This window comes from Loxodonta africana, chromosome 23, assembly GCF_030014295.1.
Source record: "Loxodonta africana isolate mLoxAfr1 chromosome 23, mLoxAfr1.hap2, whole genome shotgun sequence".
NCBI classification, from domain to species: Eukaryota; Metazoa; Chordata; class Mammalia; order Proboscidea; family Elephantidae; genus Loxodonta; species Loxodonta africana.
Window position 1 is genome coordinate 5,186,322 of NC_087364.1, and position 18,728 is coordinate 5,205,049.

Consider the following 18,728-nt stretch of genomic DNA (forward strand, 5'->3'; position numbering starts at 1 on the left):
TAGAACTGCCCCCATAGGGTCTCCTAGGCTGTAATCCTTATGGGAACAGATTGTCAGGTCTTTTCTCCCCATGGAGCTGCTGGGGGGTTCAAAATGCCTACCCTTCAGTTAGCACCTGAGCGCTGAACCATTGTACCACCTATTGTTTGTTACTACATGTGATAAATGACTCAGCTCTTTCAACTTACCCTTCCCGCGTAGTGCATGATAGTGAATGCCGTGCCTTGATCTCTGAAGGCGACATTCCCATTCCCATCCTTAATGGGGGAATAGACTGCATTTGTGTTTGAGGACTCCAGGAGACTTTGTAGCTTTTTTGGAAGGTTTGTTTCCATTGACCAAATCATTTGACATTCTTCATCCAACAAAGAGAGAAATCCAGATGGTTTCTGGAGATTAAGAAGAGGTAGTTTTTTCTTCTGTCACTCAGTTTGGTATTTTTCCTACTGCAATTTTACATGCATGCTCATTTATATTTTCGTTATATTCATATGCCTACTCAGAAAATGAATTAGTTTTTACTTTTAATATCATTTCTTTTTGCTCACTGTTGTATCCCCAAAACCCAGCATAGCTCACATTCAGAGTAGACCCACAACCTTATTTATTAGGTAGATGAATGAATAAATAAATGAAAAAATGTATTTTAAGGTCATCAAAACACGGGAATTACTAAAAAAGTACATTCTTATTTAACTAAGAAAAACAAAATTTCAGACTACAGGAAAGTTGCAATTTATTCTTGACACATAACCCATATTGAGCACTTCCTACTTGGAGTACGAAGGAACAAGTAACTTACCAAAAAAAAATAAAACACACATGAGGTAAGTTATTTAAAAAAAAAAAAAGTGTCAAAACCCCACTCAACAGGAAGGAGCAATGACTAGATGATATTCCAATATTTAGAGACAGATAAAAAAAGCTGAAGCAATAATTTATAATTTCAAATTAGAAGTCTTATAGCTTATAGCTGCCCAACAAGGGAACTAACGTCACACAATAAGTAAATTTAAAATTTAACCTCACTTGAAGGAAAATGCTGCTTGAGAGAACTTCACAGCCGTCAATATTTTATTTCCCCATAGTTAGAATGTTATTCTCCTCACATATAGTTGAGGCATTGGTTGGATTACCTTTTACCTACTGCTGTTTATCTCTGTTCATTCTCTTAGGTCTCTAGGTAAGTTTTTTTTTTTTTTTAATTGACAAATCAGATCTACCTTTTGAAATAAAGCAATTATACTACTTCTTTACTTTATTCTGTCACATACCTTGATTCTTCACACCAACTTTTAAAATATGAATGGCATAAAAAATAGATATTCACAAGAAGTGAAGGGGTCTATGGTAACTCCTGCAGCGATTTCTGCTGGCATTTTGATCTGAGGTCACCAAGCCATACCACCACAGGCATTCAGCAATGTCATGTTTTCAGCCAACAGAAGATCGTTTCTTTGTGTCTTAACTGTTTTAGCTGTTTTTATTTTTATTGTGCATTAGATGAAGGTTTAAAGAGCAAATTAGTTTCTCATTAAACAATTAATATGTATATTATTTTGTGACATTGGTTGCCAATCCCACTACCTGTCAACACTCTTCTCTACCTTGAGTTCCCTGTTACCAGCTTTCCTATAACCTTTCAGAGTGTCATGCTCATATTAAAGAAAATAAAAAGACTATATACAGTTGTCTTCAGTGAGATCATTCAGGAGCTACCCATCAGGAAAAAAAAAACTAAACCCATCAGGAGGAAAGGTTAAATATAGCTGGTATTGGGAAAGAAAACATCCCTGGTCGGGCTGCATACCAGAGGCCATTCTTTTGGAGATAATTTGCAACAGTGACAGCCATCTGATAACTTTGTTCTAGGATGCAAAACCAAATAGCCTCTCTGGGAGGGAGACGGAAAAGAAGAGTGAATGAGGTGGAGGCTGACATGAAGAAGGAATTAGGAATGCCTTCAAAATGCAAACTCACCCACCTGGGCTAATTTCTTAAGGTATTGTATACTTGGAGAGACCTTTGTTGTCAATACCAGTATGTTCTTTGATGAGGAAATTTGGAGAAGGATGTTATACTACAAGGAATACTCTAACTATTCTCTATAGTACACTGTAAGAAAGTTAGAGTGGGCAGGGACCCCATAAAAAGTCCTCATGAAGAGCCCATATAAGAGGGAATCGATTAAAAAACACAGGTATCCAAAATGGATGGGGGAGGGACCCTGAGAGAAAATGGTCTACATAAGGACTTTGCTGAGAGCTAGTCTTGTCAATTCCTTATTTCAACTTTTAACAACCTATCTTATGAAGAGTAAGTAAAATGCTGACATTATAATATCACGAATTTTTCTCTATTTGTATCAATTTGACTATCTTGCCATGACACCTCTTCCCTCTATGCTATTATTAGCAAATACACACCCACATGCAAACATATAAACATGCACACACAGACACACTATGGAAGGACAAACGGGCTAGTTAAAGGCTGTTTGTAAAGCGTACCCATACTTCAGAGGTAGTGACAGACCTCTTCTTTATGGGGGGGGTAATTTTTATTTTGTTTTCTAAAGCCCTTAAATGTGTTTCAATAATGCAAAGACAACTTAGTGTAAGGAATGGGGTTGACTGAAAGAGAACTAAACCACTCTGCTTCAAAAACCAAGATGCAATTTTCCAAGGATTCAGTGGTTAGTTACTAACAAGATTTTTTTTTTTTAATTATCATAATTGGTCTCCAAAAATTTTTAAAATTCTCATGTGTTATGTTTTCTGGATGCGTGAAGTAAAGTCATGAAAGAATGGTGATAATCAAGCATTCTAAATGTATAAAAGTTTCCGGGAAGTGCCTGAAGAAGAAAACAGAACTTGGGAGAAGAAGTAATAAGCAAAGGACTGATGACATTTGGTTTCTTCAGAATTAACGTCTTAGACGTGATTGAATTGCTCTACTGAGTGGGAAAGGTTATCAAACACAGTTTCACTTCAGGAATCAAAAAGTGTCAAGTCCTGAAGAGTGCAAAGCGTACTAGACACTTGGAGGACCTGGTGAGAATCTGGTTTGGCTCCTCCTCTCAGGGACGTAAGTCAAATACGTAATATATTGAAATATAAATACAGTCTATGCAGAAATTATAAATGCTGGTGAGTAGTGGAGGATTACGGGTTGCTAGAAAGGAAGCAATAACTCTCCCTTGTGTTGTAGACTGTATACCTGGCTGGTATATAAACTCTGTTGCTGTCAAGTTGATTCTAACTCATGGGGACTCATGTGTGTCAGAGCAGGACTGTGCTCCATAGGGTTTTCAATGGTTGATTTTTCAGAAGCAGATGATCAGGCCTTCCTTCTGCCTTGTAGATAGACCTACATTTTTATGGATAAAAATGCAAGTTTTACTAGACATGTCTTTTAATCCTATTTTTATGATTGCCAAAGAGACCTGTTTTCAATCAATATTGACTGGGGTAGTACTGTTGAATAGTCATCCCAATAGTCAATCTTAACCAAAGAGATAGAAGTAACTTCATTTCTGGGGACTGCTCTTCAGCCGTCAAGGGGATACATCAAGTGAGAAAAGGTTAGTAGGTATCTGAGGCTTTCTATATATACACTTAACTATACACTGCTGTTAGTTTGAAGACATTTCTTTAACTTTAAATAGGTAAACTCCACACTGTTTATATCATCATGAAGGAGGCTTTGCTGGAGGAAAAGGGCTTCTACTATAAAGAGAGAATGTTGACACTTTGGTAACAGGAAGCAGTTACTTCATAGCATTAGGAAAAAGCATAAAAAGGAAGTGGCTTTTAAGTCTAAATTTATAGAAATAACCAAAGCAAACCAAACTCCTTGCCACTGAGTTGATTTTGATTCATAGCAACTCTATAAGGCAGAGTAGACTGCTCCATAGGGTTTCCAAGGAGCGGCTGGTGGATTCAAACTGCCAACCTTTTGGTTAGCAGCTAAGCTCTTAACCAGCGCACCACCAGGGCTCCAAAATAGAAGTAAAGGGTAGAAAATGAAATACTGTGTCTTCCAAATAGGTGAATGCTATCCATTTTAAACATTGTTGAATTGTTTTAGAGGTATTACGTGTAAATCCATATAATGTCTTCTTATATTGTAGATAGTGGTTGCTGTTTATATAATAGATGGTAATTTATGTGATACAGACATGGACGCAAAGACTCTTTCATTAAGGTAGAAAAAGGTAAGTATAAATACCTGGAAGATATCCTAAGACTCTTAGTTTTTAACAAAATATTGTATATGTTTGTATATATCTATTGATTTATTTTTTGTAATTTTTCTATATTTAAATTTTAAAAACTTTAATGATAAATAAAAGATTCCTATTAATGTGTGTTATGATTTTTAGTTTTGGGTATTACTTCATAAAATATTAATTTTGTATACTGAACATTTGTATCCGTGCCAAAAGAAGAGTTTTAGGGACAGAACCAATGCTGAATATTTTTAAAACAAAGTGATCCAATATTTATTGTCCTTTCCATGAACTGGTGATCCTTCCAATGCCCCTTCTGAAAGAGATAACTTGTGATCCTCCGTAGATTTTGAAAGATTACAAATACACTGCAGGTCTCACATATAAAGATATCTCAAAGTAAGGCCACTTGAAAGCATATTCTTTTTCTCTAGTATATTTAAATGCATACATCTTGTAAAGTATCCAATTATACTGTATGAATACCTGGAAGAAAAAATCCAAAACTCCAGCCTGGTTACCAGGAGAATATGTTGTTTCCATGGTAACTCCTTCTTGTACACATTCTGTTTGCTCTTGCAGATAAAGTACTTCATTGATATAGTGGTGTATCTTCTCATTGGTCATGTTGACACAAAGCTATTGTGAGGAAAAAAAGAAAACAATTGACAAGATAATTCCGCAGCGAAGATCCACTGGTTCTATGACACAGTTTCAGATTGGTGAAATATTGACTCCAGAATGTTCAAAACCAAATAGTCCATCAAGATGAAGTGTTTTTGTATTGTCTGCTAAGTCAAAGAGTTTCACCTCACATTGTTTGACTTTTCTGATGACCCACTTTAAAGTGAGCATGTTAAAAATAACAGAAAGTAAAATTACAGCACTATCTTTAAAATGTTTAAGTCTAGAATATATTTGAGCATTTGGAAATATTTCTATGGGAAATTATATCCTGGCGTTTTTTTTTTTCTAGTCGGCAAATGAAGATCAAAGCTGGCTTTACCAGGAGATTCCGAAGAGAAGGCTTTCATGCTTTCCTCATTTCTCGTTGCATATCGGTGACGAGAAGAGTAAACATGGGGTTTCTTATGGGAAGAATAACTGGTCTAAGCATTTTATTGCAGAAATTATTTTCTTTCTCAGATAATTTTCTAAATTCCTCCAACCATCTATTTTTCTCTTCCTACCTTTCTCTTCCCTGCAAAATGCAAACTCACCCACCTGGGCTAATTTCCTAAGGTACTGTACACTTGGAGAGACCTTTGTTAGCAATACCAGTATTGATATTCCCATATTTTTTTTTAACCTTAAAATCTGAAACTCTGAATCTTGGAAAATAAAATAAAAATACCTTTATAGATAAACTTAAAATCGTAAAAATTAAAATAAAATAACCCAAATCTAACCAAAACGAAATCTCTCTGGACCTTACTTTCTCCTTTAGCGACTCCTCTATTTTTCGGCTTCCTTTCATATCAAAAATCTCAAAAAAGTTTTCTGTACTTCCTATCTCAAGTTCCTTTCCTCTCATCGTCTCCTGAAACCACTCCAATAAAACTCTTGCCCCACTGTCCCACCAAAATGCATCCCATGGTAGTCACCGGTGATTTGTACATTTCTAAATCCAATGCTCATCTTTTTTTTTTTGTTTTCCTTGGCCTCCCAGGGATATCTGACAGAGCTGATGATTCTTCGGGCTTCCTTGGAATACTTCCATCTCTGTGCTGATGAAATCCAACTGTCAATCTCCACCCAGATCCCGTCCATGAACTCTAGAGGTGCATGGGTGAAAGCATATTTGACACCATTTCCTTCACCATCTCATCCAGCCTAAGTTTGTAAATCTATCTCAGTTCTGGCAACATCACCTTATTTCTCCACCTCAGACCTCTCCCTTGAATAAACTTTTGCTGTTGAGTTGATTCCAACTCCTAGTGACCCTCTACGACAGAGTGGAACTGCCCTATAGAGTTTACAAGGAGCACCCTGGTGGATTCAAACCACCAACCTTTTGGTTAGCAGCTGTAGCACTTAGCCACTGCGCCAATAGGGTCTCCCTCCCTTGAATAGGACTTAACTACCCATTCAAACACAGAGGGCATCTTATGTCAATGTTTGGATGGCTACTAAGCATCTCAACCTTCAGGTTTACAGAACCAAAGTTCTTATCTTGCCCAGGACCCTAGTCTAACCGGCTCTTCCTGCAATTACTCCATCTCACTCGATGGCAGCTTGATCTTTCCATGTGCTCAGGCCAAAAGCTTGAAGTAAAGCCTGAGTCACGTCAGTTCTTTCTTCCTGATTCATCCACAGGTGCTGATGGCTCTATCTTCAAATAGATCCAGATTCTGACTACACTTCACTTCTTAAGACACCGTTGTCCGTTGCCTGGATTACTGCAACAGCCTTCTTACTGTTCTTTCTGCTTCTATAGTCACAGGATCTGTTCTTAACACAATAGCCAGAGAAAACCAACGTTGTCTAGTTGATTCTGACTCATAGCAATCCCATAACACAGAGTAGAACTGCCCCATAGGGTTCCCAAGAAGTGGCTAGTAGATTTGAACTGTCGACCTTTTGGTTAGCAGTTGAGCTTTTAACCCCTGTGCCAAATAGCCAGAAAGATCCTGGAATTGTAGACTATATCACTCTGCTCAAAAGGCACTGAAAAATTTTTATCTCACTCCAAATAAGAGGAAATTCTTACAAGTGGAACCCTGGTGGCATAGTGGTTAAGAGCTTGGCTGCTAACTAAAATGTCGGCAGTCCAAATCCACCAGCTGCTCGTTGGAAATCCTATGGGGCAGTTCTACTCTGTCGTATAGGGTCGCTATGAGCCACAATGGACTTGACGGCAAAGGCTTTTTTTTTTTTTTTTTTTTAATGGCCTACAAGGACCTTTGTGAGGTCCTACTCTGACCTACTCTTCTACGCTTCTTGCTCTCTCTCACTCTACTCCAGCTACATCTGTCTCTTCTTTGCACCAGCCACTGTCCTGGCTTAGAGATCCTTCTTTTGTTATTCTCTCTGCCTGAAATGCTCCCAAGTCCCCCGAATATTCCAAAAGGCTTATTCCTTCACCTTTTCAACTCAGTGTCTTAATATGGCTTTTGCAAAAAAGTCTTCATGGTTGTCCTATTTACAATGGCACCCCCCATCATCATCATCCCTTTCTGTGCTTTATGTATCTCCACAGCCTGAATTATACTGTAAGACATGATATAATTAACATACACATTTTGTTTATTACTCCTCTTCCCCTACTAGAATGTAAGATCCAGGAGAACAACAATCTTTTTTGTGTTCACTGATACATTCCCAGGTATTAGAATAGTGTGAGATACATTTGTTGGAAAAATAACAGAGTGAATTTCATCTAAATCGCATGATAAGGCAGTTGTTGCCAAAATCCTGATTATATAGTATAAACTGGCAGAAGAGAATCCTAGCTGTGGGCAAAAATCAAGAGGGATTACCATTTGCATCCATTCTACTTTTAGAGATGTTATTGGCTGGTGAAACACATATAAAACATGTGTATGCCCTTTTTTAAAAAAAACTAAAAGTATCAATCAAAAACTATTCTTGAAATTCTAAAAATTACTTGTAACTGTGAGAGCAAACTGTCTTATGTAGGATTACTGCTTGAAAAATAAAAATCACAAGCTACATTTTTCTCATTCAAATATAAACTCATTTCTTTGTTGTCCCATGGGCTAAAATGTGTATTTTTACAATTTCAATCGCCCTCTTTACTGTATAGAACTATGTTGTCCAAAATGGCTACCTTCTAGCCATATATGGTTATTTGTATTTTAATTAAAATAAAGTAAGAAATTCAGTTCCTTAGTCACGTTATCCACATCTCATATGCTTAACAGGCACATGTGGCTGCGGGCTACCACACTGGACAGTACTGATGTAAAACACCAGCTGAAAGCCCGGCACTGGCTGCTGGCTAACATACTGGACAGTACTGATGTAAAACACCAGCTGAAAGCCCGACACTGGCTGCTGGGTACCACACTGGACAGTAACGATGTAAAACACCAGCTGAAAACCCAGCACTGGCTGTTGGCTACCATATTGGACAGTGCTGATGTAAAACACCATCTGAAATCCCGGCACTGACTGCTGGGTACCATACTGGACAGTACTGATGTAAAACACCAGCTGAAAGCCCAGCACTGATTCATAGACACCAGGCACACTTCAATGCCTATGAATTACGGTGTTGGTGAAGAATATTGAATATAATATGGAATGCCAGAAGAATGAACAAATCTGTCCTGGAAGAAGTACAGCCAAAATGCTCCTTAGACGCAAGGACGGTGAAACTTTATCTCACATGCTTTGGACATATTATCAGGAGGTACCAGTCTCTGGAGATGGACATCATGCTTGGTAGAGCACAGGGTCAGTGAAAAAGAGGGAGACCGTCAAGGAGATGGACTGCACAGTGGCTGCAACAAGGGGCTCAAGCATAACAAGGATTGTGAGGATGGCGCAGGATTGGGCAGTATTTCATACTTTTGTACGTGGGGTCACTGTGAATTGGAACCGACTCAACAGCATGTAACAACAACAAGGCGGATTTGGAGGTAGCAATTTGGGTACAGTTTTCTAATCTTTCATCTACTGATTTATTTCATTCAGTTCACAGAGAGGTTCAACCTATACTATATCATCTCCATGGTATTACTTCAACTCTTCTCTACAGACAGGGAATTTATGATCAAAGAATTGAAGTGACTTTCTTTGGTGAGTGGCAGCACTAGAGCTGGAATGCACTTAAGGTCAACAGAGTTTTCAGTGGTTGATTTTTTGGAAGTAAATCGAGAGGGCTTTATTCTGAAACACCTCTAGGTGGACTCGAATCCCCAACCTTTTGGTTAGCAGCCTAGCACGTTAACGGTACCACCCAGGGACACCAAACTAGTTTCCCTCAAGTTGGTTCCAGCACTTGGAAAGCAGACCTATAAATTCTGCACTTAGTAGCTGGTAAAGGGAGGGGACAGCGTTTAACTAAAATAGTCTAGCTCATTCATTTCGTTTTACTGCTCCTTGAAACTAGTAAGTGGTACGAGTGGGTTCATCTCTTCATGCCAAGCTTCTGTCTTCATCTTATTCTATACGCTTAAATATGCAGCATTAGTTTTGGAGGGGGAAAAAAACCCAATTTCTATAAAATTATCTAGAATCCCCATAGAATAATATTCAAAGTCTGAAAGGGATATGTTTACTTGTTCCTCTTAATTTTGTCATAAAAAAAAAAAACATAGATTAGTCATAAAAATGTATAAAAATTGTAGTTATAAAAGAAAGATTAAAACTTAAAAAATTACTTCACTTTGGCCCCCCCAAAAAAGAATGTTTTGAGAATATGTCCCCAAATTTGATAATTCGTGAAACCCTTTTAATACTTTGTAATTTTGTTACTAAAGAATAATAAACACAGGTAATATCGGTCAAAATTTGGGGTTAACTGTTTACGGTAAATGTACCGAAAATAAATGAGTCTGTTATGGAATGAAAAGGAGCCCTGGTGGCGCAGTGGTTAAAGCACTTGGCTGCTAATCAAAAAGCTAGTGGTTCAAAGCATTAGCCGGTCCAAGGGAGAAAGATGTGGCGGTCTGCTCCCGTAAAGATTACAGCCTTGGAAACCCTATAAAGAGGGCTGCTGTGAGTCAGAACCAACTCGATGGCAATGGGGTTGGTTTTTTGGTTTTGGTTATGAAATAAAACTATTGGAAAAAATTCTCTTGATTATATAACATATACAACTGTAACTTCTGAAGTTTTTGATGTTATAAAATATATTGAGTCATTTAAGAAAATACAAATAGATCCTAAACCTCAGCAGCTTGGTTTGAAAGTGCTTATAGGTAGTGTACTTAAATGTAATCTATTTTAGGAAATGGATTACTCATGAAACAAATGTTGAAGACATGAAATATAAGGTGAGGCTTGTTAATGCATGAGCCAGTAAAAAGAAGCCCGATAAAGAATTCCAAAATTAAAACTAATGCCTGATTCTCAACTGTATAAGAAATACACATTCATATGGCATCATCCTTCCCCTTATTCTGAGATTCTCTAACTGAAAATGCTTAGATGGACCTACAGGCCTCAGACATACTTAATTCTATTTCCTTCCCATCATTCTGCATTCAGAAAAGACTGCATCTCTGTACTTAAAAAAAAAAAAAAAAGCTTTTGATGAAAATCTGACTACATCCCCTTGCTCTTAACTGTCTTATTACAGACTAACTCTGTATATAAAAACGATTGCAGTGTTTTGACTGATCAGAGCATTTTTATTATACAAAATGGACATTTCAGTTGATTGACTTGAATAGTGGTTTCAGAAAATTGATCATCCAGCTTAGGCAAAATGGTGAAACCAACTGTGCTTGTAGGCGATGTCATGGTAAATAGAAAGAGCTGGACTGAGTCAGGGTACCAAATCATAAACCAAACCCCTTGTCATCGAGTGGATTCTGACCCATAGTGACCCTATAGGACAGAATAGAAACCCATAGGGTTTCCAAGGAGTGGCGGTGGATTAGAAGTGCTGACATTTTGGTTAGCAGCTGTAGCTCTTAACCACTGCCCTTTTTTTTTTTTTTCCATGAAGCTAAAGCAATCTGCCAAGCTTGGGGTAACAGAAAAGGTATTCATTCAGCCTGTGCCTTTCCATCAACCACCACCAGCTGCTGTAAATTTGATTCCAACTCACAGCGACCCCATGTGTGCCTGAGTAGAACTGTGCTCCACAGGGTTATCTATGGCTTATTTTTCAGAGGTAGATCACTAGTCCTTTCTTTGAAGGCACCTCTGAGTGGACTCGAACCTCCAACCTTTCATTTAGCAGCTAAGTGCATTACCATTCACACTGACTAGGGACTATGTCTGTGGATAGAGCAACCCACTTTTTTTTTTTTTAATTTATTGTGCTTGAAGTGAAAGTTTACAAATGAAGTCAGTCTCTCATATAAAAATTTATATACACCTAAAAAAAAAATTTTTTTTTATTTTATTTTTTTTTATATATTCCTAGTTGCTGTCTCTCTAATGAGACAACAAGCTCCTTCACTCCACCCTGTATTCCTCGGTTCCATTCAGCCAGCTTCTGTCCCTCTGTGCCTTCTTATCTCCCCTCCAGAAAGGAGCTGTCCACAGAGTCTCATGTGTCTGCTTGAGCCAAGAAGCTCACTCCTCACCAGTATCATTTTCTGTCTCATCATCCAGTCCAACCCGTCTGAAGAGTTGGCTTCGGGAATGGTTCCAGTCTTGGGCTAACAAAGGATCTGGGGACCACGACCTCCAGGATCCCTCTAGTCTCAGTCAGACAATTAAGTCTGGTCTTTTTACAAGAATTTGAGATCTGCATCCCACTGTTTTCCTGGTCCATCAGGGATTCTCTGTTGCGTTCCCTGTCAGGGCAGTCATCACTGGCAGCCAGGCACCACCTAGTTCTTCCAGTCTCAGGGCAACCCACTTTTTTACTCTCTTGGTCAAAATGATTCGTAAAACATATAGTTTGTCTACCAAATTTCTAACATTTTTAAACCATGATGCCTTATGGTAGTTAGTTTTTGTGACATGGGTACTACTGAACCTTTCAGAGTATATCATGTTTTTTTGTATTCTGGAGGAAAAAAATCTTGAAGTAATTTATTCAAATCCCATAGGGAAAATTCCTGCTTGATGTGTAAAACCAAGCAGCCTGTGGACGGATTTCCAACTTGTAGCTTTATTACATTAGTGTTTTCTAGAACTAAACATATATCTGTATATCTAACAGGGGTGAGCAAGACTGAGTGGTAAAGTGAATCACGGGGAACATACGCATTTAAAGTAGAATGTTCTTCAAAATCATTTTGATGTTATGAGTATATTTATTATTTTTACCAAAAGGCTTTCCTTTCTTTCCCCTCTTCTAAATTGTTAAAAGCACTCACTGAACCAGACATAAAATATGGGAGAAATACTGTAGCATGAACTTCAAAACCACTAATAAATGTAGCTCAGAGGAATAATACAGACACGTTATTTGTAGTTGAAAACTGGAAAAATGTATCCTGCCAATGAAATAGTGGCCAAAATCACGGTCCAAACTTGTCGACTCTTGACTTATATCCAGTGAGCCAGCCAGAGTTGTGTATGAGGGTGTGAGTTAAACACAGAGAAAGCTAGAATGAAGAGTTTTACAAGTGAGTTTATGATACAGAAACACACATCTGCATCAATAATTGAGAATATCATTGACTTCAATGCAAAGTAATCATCATTTCTGCTTTTCAACTCTGTCCTTCAGAATTGTGTTTTAAAAAAAAACCCAGAATTGTGTTTAGGGTCCCACAATACCTCCAGCTATCCCTCAGTGTGGGTGAAAGGTGAGTATTCATAAATGCTAATGAATAATTATTAAGTAAGTGCTTAATTAGTATGCACACTCCTTTAATTAAAATGCGTGCTTTGTACATTAAGGGCCATTGCTAACCTGTTTAATAATAAAAATTATGCACCCCTTGAAAGCACTCTTTAGTAACAGAATATTATTGCTTATCCAGATGTCTATCGTTTGTATTAATGACGAATCTAATTTCTTAAGTAAATTGCCACCAACTGTTCTCACTTTCTTCTTATTGCTCAGAGAAATAGCTGAAACAAAAATAAAACAGAGCATGACATATGCAACACATCAGTAAAGCAGGAGGTTAATTAAAGCTGACTCCAGCTGAAGGCAGAGCCCCAGGCGTTAGACAGTGATTCTCAAGCCTGTCGTGTGTTAGAATTAACTGGGGAGCTTTTTTAAATGGCTCATGTCTGGGCCTAACCCAAACCAATTAAATCAGAGTGGGGCTCAGGCATTGATATATTTCAAAAGCTTTCCAGATGATTCTAATATGTAGACATCATTGACCACACCAAGGCAAGTGATGGAACAGAGAACACAATCCACTCACTGATTCACTCATCAATTAATAGGTATCCATCTAGAACAGGAACTATGCTATATTTCAGACAATCCATTATTTCTCAATTATGTTCATCAGAACACTCATTTTATGACATGTCAATAAACTAAAGCCAAACCCATTGCCATTGAGTTGATTCTGACACATAGCGACCCCATAAGACAGAGTAGAACTGCCCCATAGGGTTTCCAAGGAGCAGATGGTAGATTTGAACTGCCGATCTTTTGGTTAGCAGCCAAGCTCTTAACCACTGTGCCACCAGGGTTCCAAGATATGTCAATAGATCTTGTCTAAAAAAACATTAAACAAACAAAAGTCTACTGGAGAAACATTGGGGTAGCCTAAGTTAATGGAATTCTCTTCTGCAGAAGTTTTCAGGGCCTTTAAAGTGCAAATGTGTACTGTAAACTTCTAATTTACTTTTTTGAAGAATGTCTCAGGGCTCACCAGACTGCTACCTGCTAGCTATTTGTGCTTTCCCCAACAATTCAATTAATCCTAATTTTGATATATTATCTGCAAAGTGGTGCTGGGGGTTTGGAGAAAGGAGAGTGTCTCCTGTTTGTTTTAGACTGAACATTCCCATTATTGCAAAGGACATTCTCCTTTGCCTACCTTGTTTGGGAAAGGTCATGTTTATTTTTTCCTAGCACCATCTGTCTTAGCCTGATGATTAGAGAACATCACCTCTGCCAATATTCTGCTTTTGTTAAACACAGAGGACTTCTTAAAAATATCTCTATTTGCAGATAACATGATCTTATACACAGAAAACCCTGAAGAATCCTTGAGAAAACTACTGAAACTAATAGAAGAGTTCAGCAGAGCATCAGGATACAAGATAAACATACAAAAATCAGTTGGATTCCTCTACACCAACAAAGAGAACATCGAAGAGGAAATCACCAAATCAATACCATTTACAGTAGCTCCCAAGAAGATAAAACGCTTATGAATAAATCTAACCAGAGAGGTAGAAGATCTACACAAAGAAAACTACAAGATTCTACTGCAAGAAACCAAAAAAGTTCTATGTAAGTGGAAAAACATACCTTGCTCATGGATAGGAAAACTCAACATTATAAAAAAATCTACTCTACCCAAAGCAATCTACAAATATAATGCAATTCCAACCCAAATTCCAATGACATTTTTTAATGAAATGGAGAAACAAATCACCAGCTTCACATGGAAGGGAAAGAGGCCCTGGATAAGTAAAGCATTACTGAAAAAGAAGAACAAAGTGGGAGGCTTCACACTATGTGATTTTAGCACATATTATACCGCCCAGTAGTCAAAACAGCCTAGTAGTCAAAACAGCCTGGTACTGGTACAACAATAGATGCCTAGACCAATGGAACAGAATTGAGAATCCAGACATAAATCCGTCCACATATGAGCAGCTGATATTTGACAAAGGCCCAAAGTCAGTTAAATGGGGAAAAGACGGTGTCTTTAACAAACGGTGCTGGCATAACTGGATCCATCTGCAAAAAAATGAAACAAGACCCATACCTCACATCATGCACAAAAACGAACTCAAAATGGATCAAAGACCTAAATATAAAATCTAAAACAATAAAGATAATGAAAAACACAGAGACAACGCTAGAAGCCCTAATGCATGGCATAAACAGTATACAAAAGATTACTAACAGTGCAGAAGAAAAACTAAATAACTGGGAGCTCCTAAAAATCAAACACCTATGCTCATTCAAAGACTTCACCAAAAGAGTAAAAAGACTACCTACAGAGTGGGAAAAAGTTTTTAGCTATGACATTTCTGATCAGCGTCTGATCTCTAAAATCTACATGATACTGAAAAAACTCAACAACAAAAAGACAAATAACCCAATTAAAAATGACAAAGGATATGAACAGGCACTTCACTAAAGAAGACATTCAGGCAGCTAACATGAGGAAATGCTCACGATCATTAGCCATTAGAGAAATGCAAATCAAAACTACAATGAGATTCCATCTCCAACAAGGCTGGCATTAATCCAAAAAACACAAAATAATAAATGTTGGAGAGGTTGTGGAGAGACTGGAACACTTATACACTGCTGGTGGGAATGTAAAATGGTACAACCACTTTGTAAATTGATTTGGTGCTTCCTTAAAAAGCTAGAAATAGAACTACCAGACCATCCAGCAATCCCACTCCTTGGAATATATCCTAGAGAAATAATAGCCATTACACGAACAGTTATGGGCACACCCATGTTCATTGGAGCACTATTTACAACAGCAAAAAATGGAAGCAACTAAGGTACCCATCAATGGATGAATGGATAAGTAAACTATGGTATATTCACACAATGGAATACTATGCATCAATAAAGAACAGTGAGGAATCTGTGAAACATTTCATAACATGGAGGAATCTGGAAGGCATTTTGCTGAGTGAAATCAGTCAGTTGCAAAAGGACAAATATTGTATAAGATCACTATTATAAAAACTCGAGAAACAGTTTAAACTGAGAAGAAAATATTCTTTGATGGTTACGGGAGGAGGAAGGGAGGGAGGGAGGGAAAGGGGTATCCACTAATTAGATAGCAGATAAGAACTACTTTAGGGAAAGACAACACACAATACAGGGGAGGTCAGCACAACTGGACTAAACCAAAAGCAAAGAAGCTTCCTGAATAAACTGAATGCTATGAAGGCCAGCGTAGCAGGGGCAGGGGTTTGGGGACCATGGTTTTAGGGGACACCTAAGTCAACTGGCATAATAAAATCTATTAAGAAAACATTCTGCATCCCACTTTGGAGACTGGCATCTGGGGTCTTAAACACTAGCAAGCAGCCATCTAAGATGCATCAATTGTTCTCAACCCATCTGAAGCAAAGGAGAATGAAGAACACTAAGGACACAGGGTAATTATAAGCCCAAGAGACAGAAAGGGCCACATATACCAGAGACTACATCAGCCTGAGGGCAGAAGAACTAGATGGTGCCCGGCTACAACTGATGACTGTCCTGACAGGGAACACAACAGAGAACCCCTGAGGGAGCAGGAGAGCAGTGGGATGCAGACCCCAAATTCTCATAAAAAGACCAGACTTAATGGTCTGATTGAGACTAGAAGGACCCTGGTGGACATGGCCCCCAGACCATCTTTTGGCCCAGGACAGGAACCATTTCCAAAGCCAACTCTTCAGACAGGAATTGGGCTGGACAATGGGATGGAGAGGGATGCTGGTGAGGAGTGAGCCTCTTGGATCAGGTAGACACTTGAGAGTATGTTGGCATCTCCTGTCTGGAGGGAAGATGAGAGGGTAGAGGGGGTTAGAAGCTGTCAGAATAGACATGAAAACAAAGAGTGGAGGGAGGAAGCGAGCTGTCTCATCACGGGGAGAGCAACTGGGAGTATGTAGCAAGGTATATATAAATTTTTGTGTGAGAGACTGACTTGATTTGTAAACTTTCCCTTAGAGCACAATAAAATAAAAAAAATCTATTAAGAAAACATTCTGCATCCCACTTTCGTGACTGGCATCTGGGGTCTTAAACGCTAAGAAGCAGCCATTTAAGATGCATCAATTGGTCTCAACCCACCTGGAACAAAGGAGAATAAAGAACACCAAAGACACAAGGTAATTATGAGCCCAAGAGACAGAAAGGGCCACATAAATCAGAGACTACATCAGCCTGGGACCAGAAGAACTAGATGGTGCCCAGCTACAGCCGATGACTGCTCTGACAGGGAACACAACAGAGAACCCCCGAAGGAGCCTCAGAGCAGTGGAATGCAGACTCCAAATTCTCCTAAAAAGACCAGACTTAATGGTCGGACTGAAACTAGAGGGATCCCATAGTTCATGGTCTCCAGACCTTCTGTTAGCCCAAGACAGGAACCATGCCCAAAGCCAACTCTTCAGATAGGGATTGGACTGGAGTATAAGATAGAAAATGATACTGGTGAGGAGTGAGCTTCTTGGCTCAAGTAGACACATGAGACAAAGTGGGCAGCTCTTGTCTGGAGGGGAGATGAGAAGGTAAAGGGGAACAGAAGCTGGCTGAAAGGACAGGGGAACACAGGGTGCAGAGAAAGAGTGCACTGTCTCATTGCAGGAGAGCAACTAGGAGTATATAGCAAGGTGTATAAAAATTTTTGTATGAGAGACTGACTTGATTTGTAAACTTTTACTTAAAGCACAATAAAAATTAAAAAAAAAAATAGCGAACTTCTGTGTTTTGCAGTCATAGTGTGGTAGTTTCTTCCTTAACCTGTGTCCTACATCAGAACCTTCAGTCAGCAAGTATATACTGAGCACCTACTGTGTACTGTGTCCTTTGCTTACTACCTATACTCTGATCTTCTGTTTTGATTTTTTTTTTATTTACCAATTCATTTTTGTTTTGTTTTCCATCCATCCTCCTCCCACCTGGGGCCCTGGTGGTGCAATGGTTAAGAGCTGGCTGCTAACCAAAAGGTCAGCAGTTTGAATCCACCAGCCACTCCTTGGAAACTCTATGAGGCAGTTCTACTCTGACATATAGGATCAACAGAATTGGCTCAATGGCAATGGTTTTTTTTTTTTTTCTCCCACCTACAACCTTTCCTTTGCTGGTTTTCCCAATTGTTAAGTACTCAGCTGCTAACCGAAAGGTTGGCAGTTTGAACCCACCAGCTGTCCCATGAAAGAAGAGGCCGAGTGACCTGCTCTCGCAAAGATGGTTGCTGTTGTTGTGTGCCATTGAATTGATTCCTAGGCTGTTATCTTTACAGGAGCAGATAGGCAGGTCTTTTACCCTGTGAAGCAACTGTTGGGTTTAAACTGCCCACCTTTAGGTTAACAGCTGGGTGTATAACCATTGCACTACCAGCCTTCCTTAAAGATTAAGCTAGGAAACCCTATGGGGCAGTTCTACTCTGTCCTATAGGGTTGCTATGAGTTGGAATTGACTCAAGGGCACACAACAACAACATTTTAAAATCAAAGTATATTTAACAGATTTTAAGAAAATACAAACAGTAATTATTTCACATGAAAAAAGGCATAACTTTTATACAGACCAAAAGCATTTCATTCTCTACTATATTTCTTCTTTGTTAATCTGTTCCTCAGAGCAACACAGGCTCATAAAATACATCTAATTTGTAATGGATTTAATTCAAGCTGATATCCTCTTTTACAGTAAATAATAATTACTTTAGGATTTGAGGGATTGACCAAAGTAGTCAGCTAATAGCATGCCTACTGGCAAAACAGATTGCCAAATTCTATATAATACAGTAAAACCTGCAAAAGTGGGAACCTGTGTAAGGTGGAAACCCGTCAGAGAAGGAAAACTCAAGCATTGTACGCTAAAATGAGCGACAGAAAAGTGGTAAGACTCCATCCTGTCAAAGGTGGAAAGTTTTCAGGACCTGGAAGAGCAAGACAGTCCAGTTGAGTTCAGGCTTTCATAGGTTTCACTGTAATATGCTAACATCAGCCTTGAAAAATATAAATTAAAAGATAAAAAATATCATTAGTGATTCTCTATGCTAGCATGCAC

General features: G+C 38.5%; 1 protein-coding gene across 1 annotated transcript in view; it reads right to left on the reverse strand.

Annotated features, from left to right (window-relative positions):
• The window catches only part of MYO16 (myosin XVI), a 561,325-nt gene that overhangs the window by 212,990 nt on the left and 329,607 nt on the right, over positions 1-18,728 (reverse strand). The window contains exons 21-22 of the mRNA XM_023553192.2: positions 4,718-4,870; positions 189-389 (exon numbers count right to left, since the gene is read on the reverse strand). Coding sequence (XP_023408960.2) covers positions 189-389; positions 4,718-4,870 — 354 coding nt within the window. The remainder of the gene's footprint in view (positions 1-188; positions 390-4,717; positions 4,871-18,728) is intronic.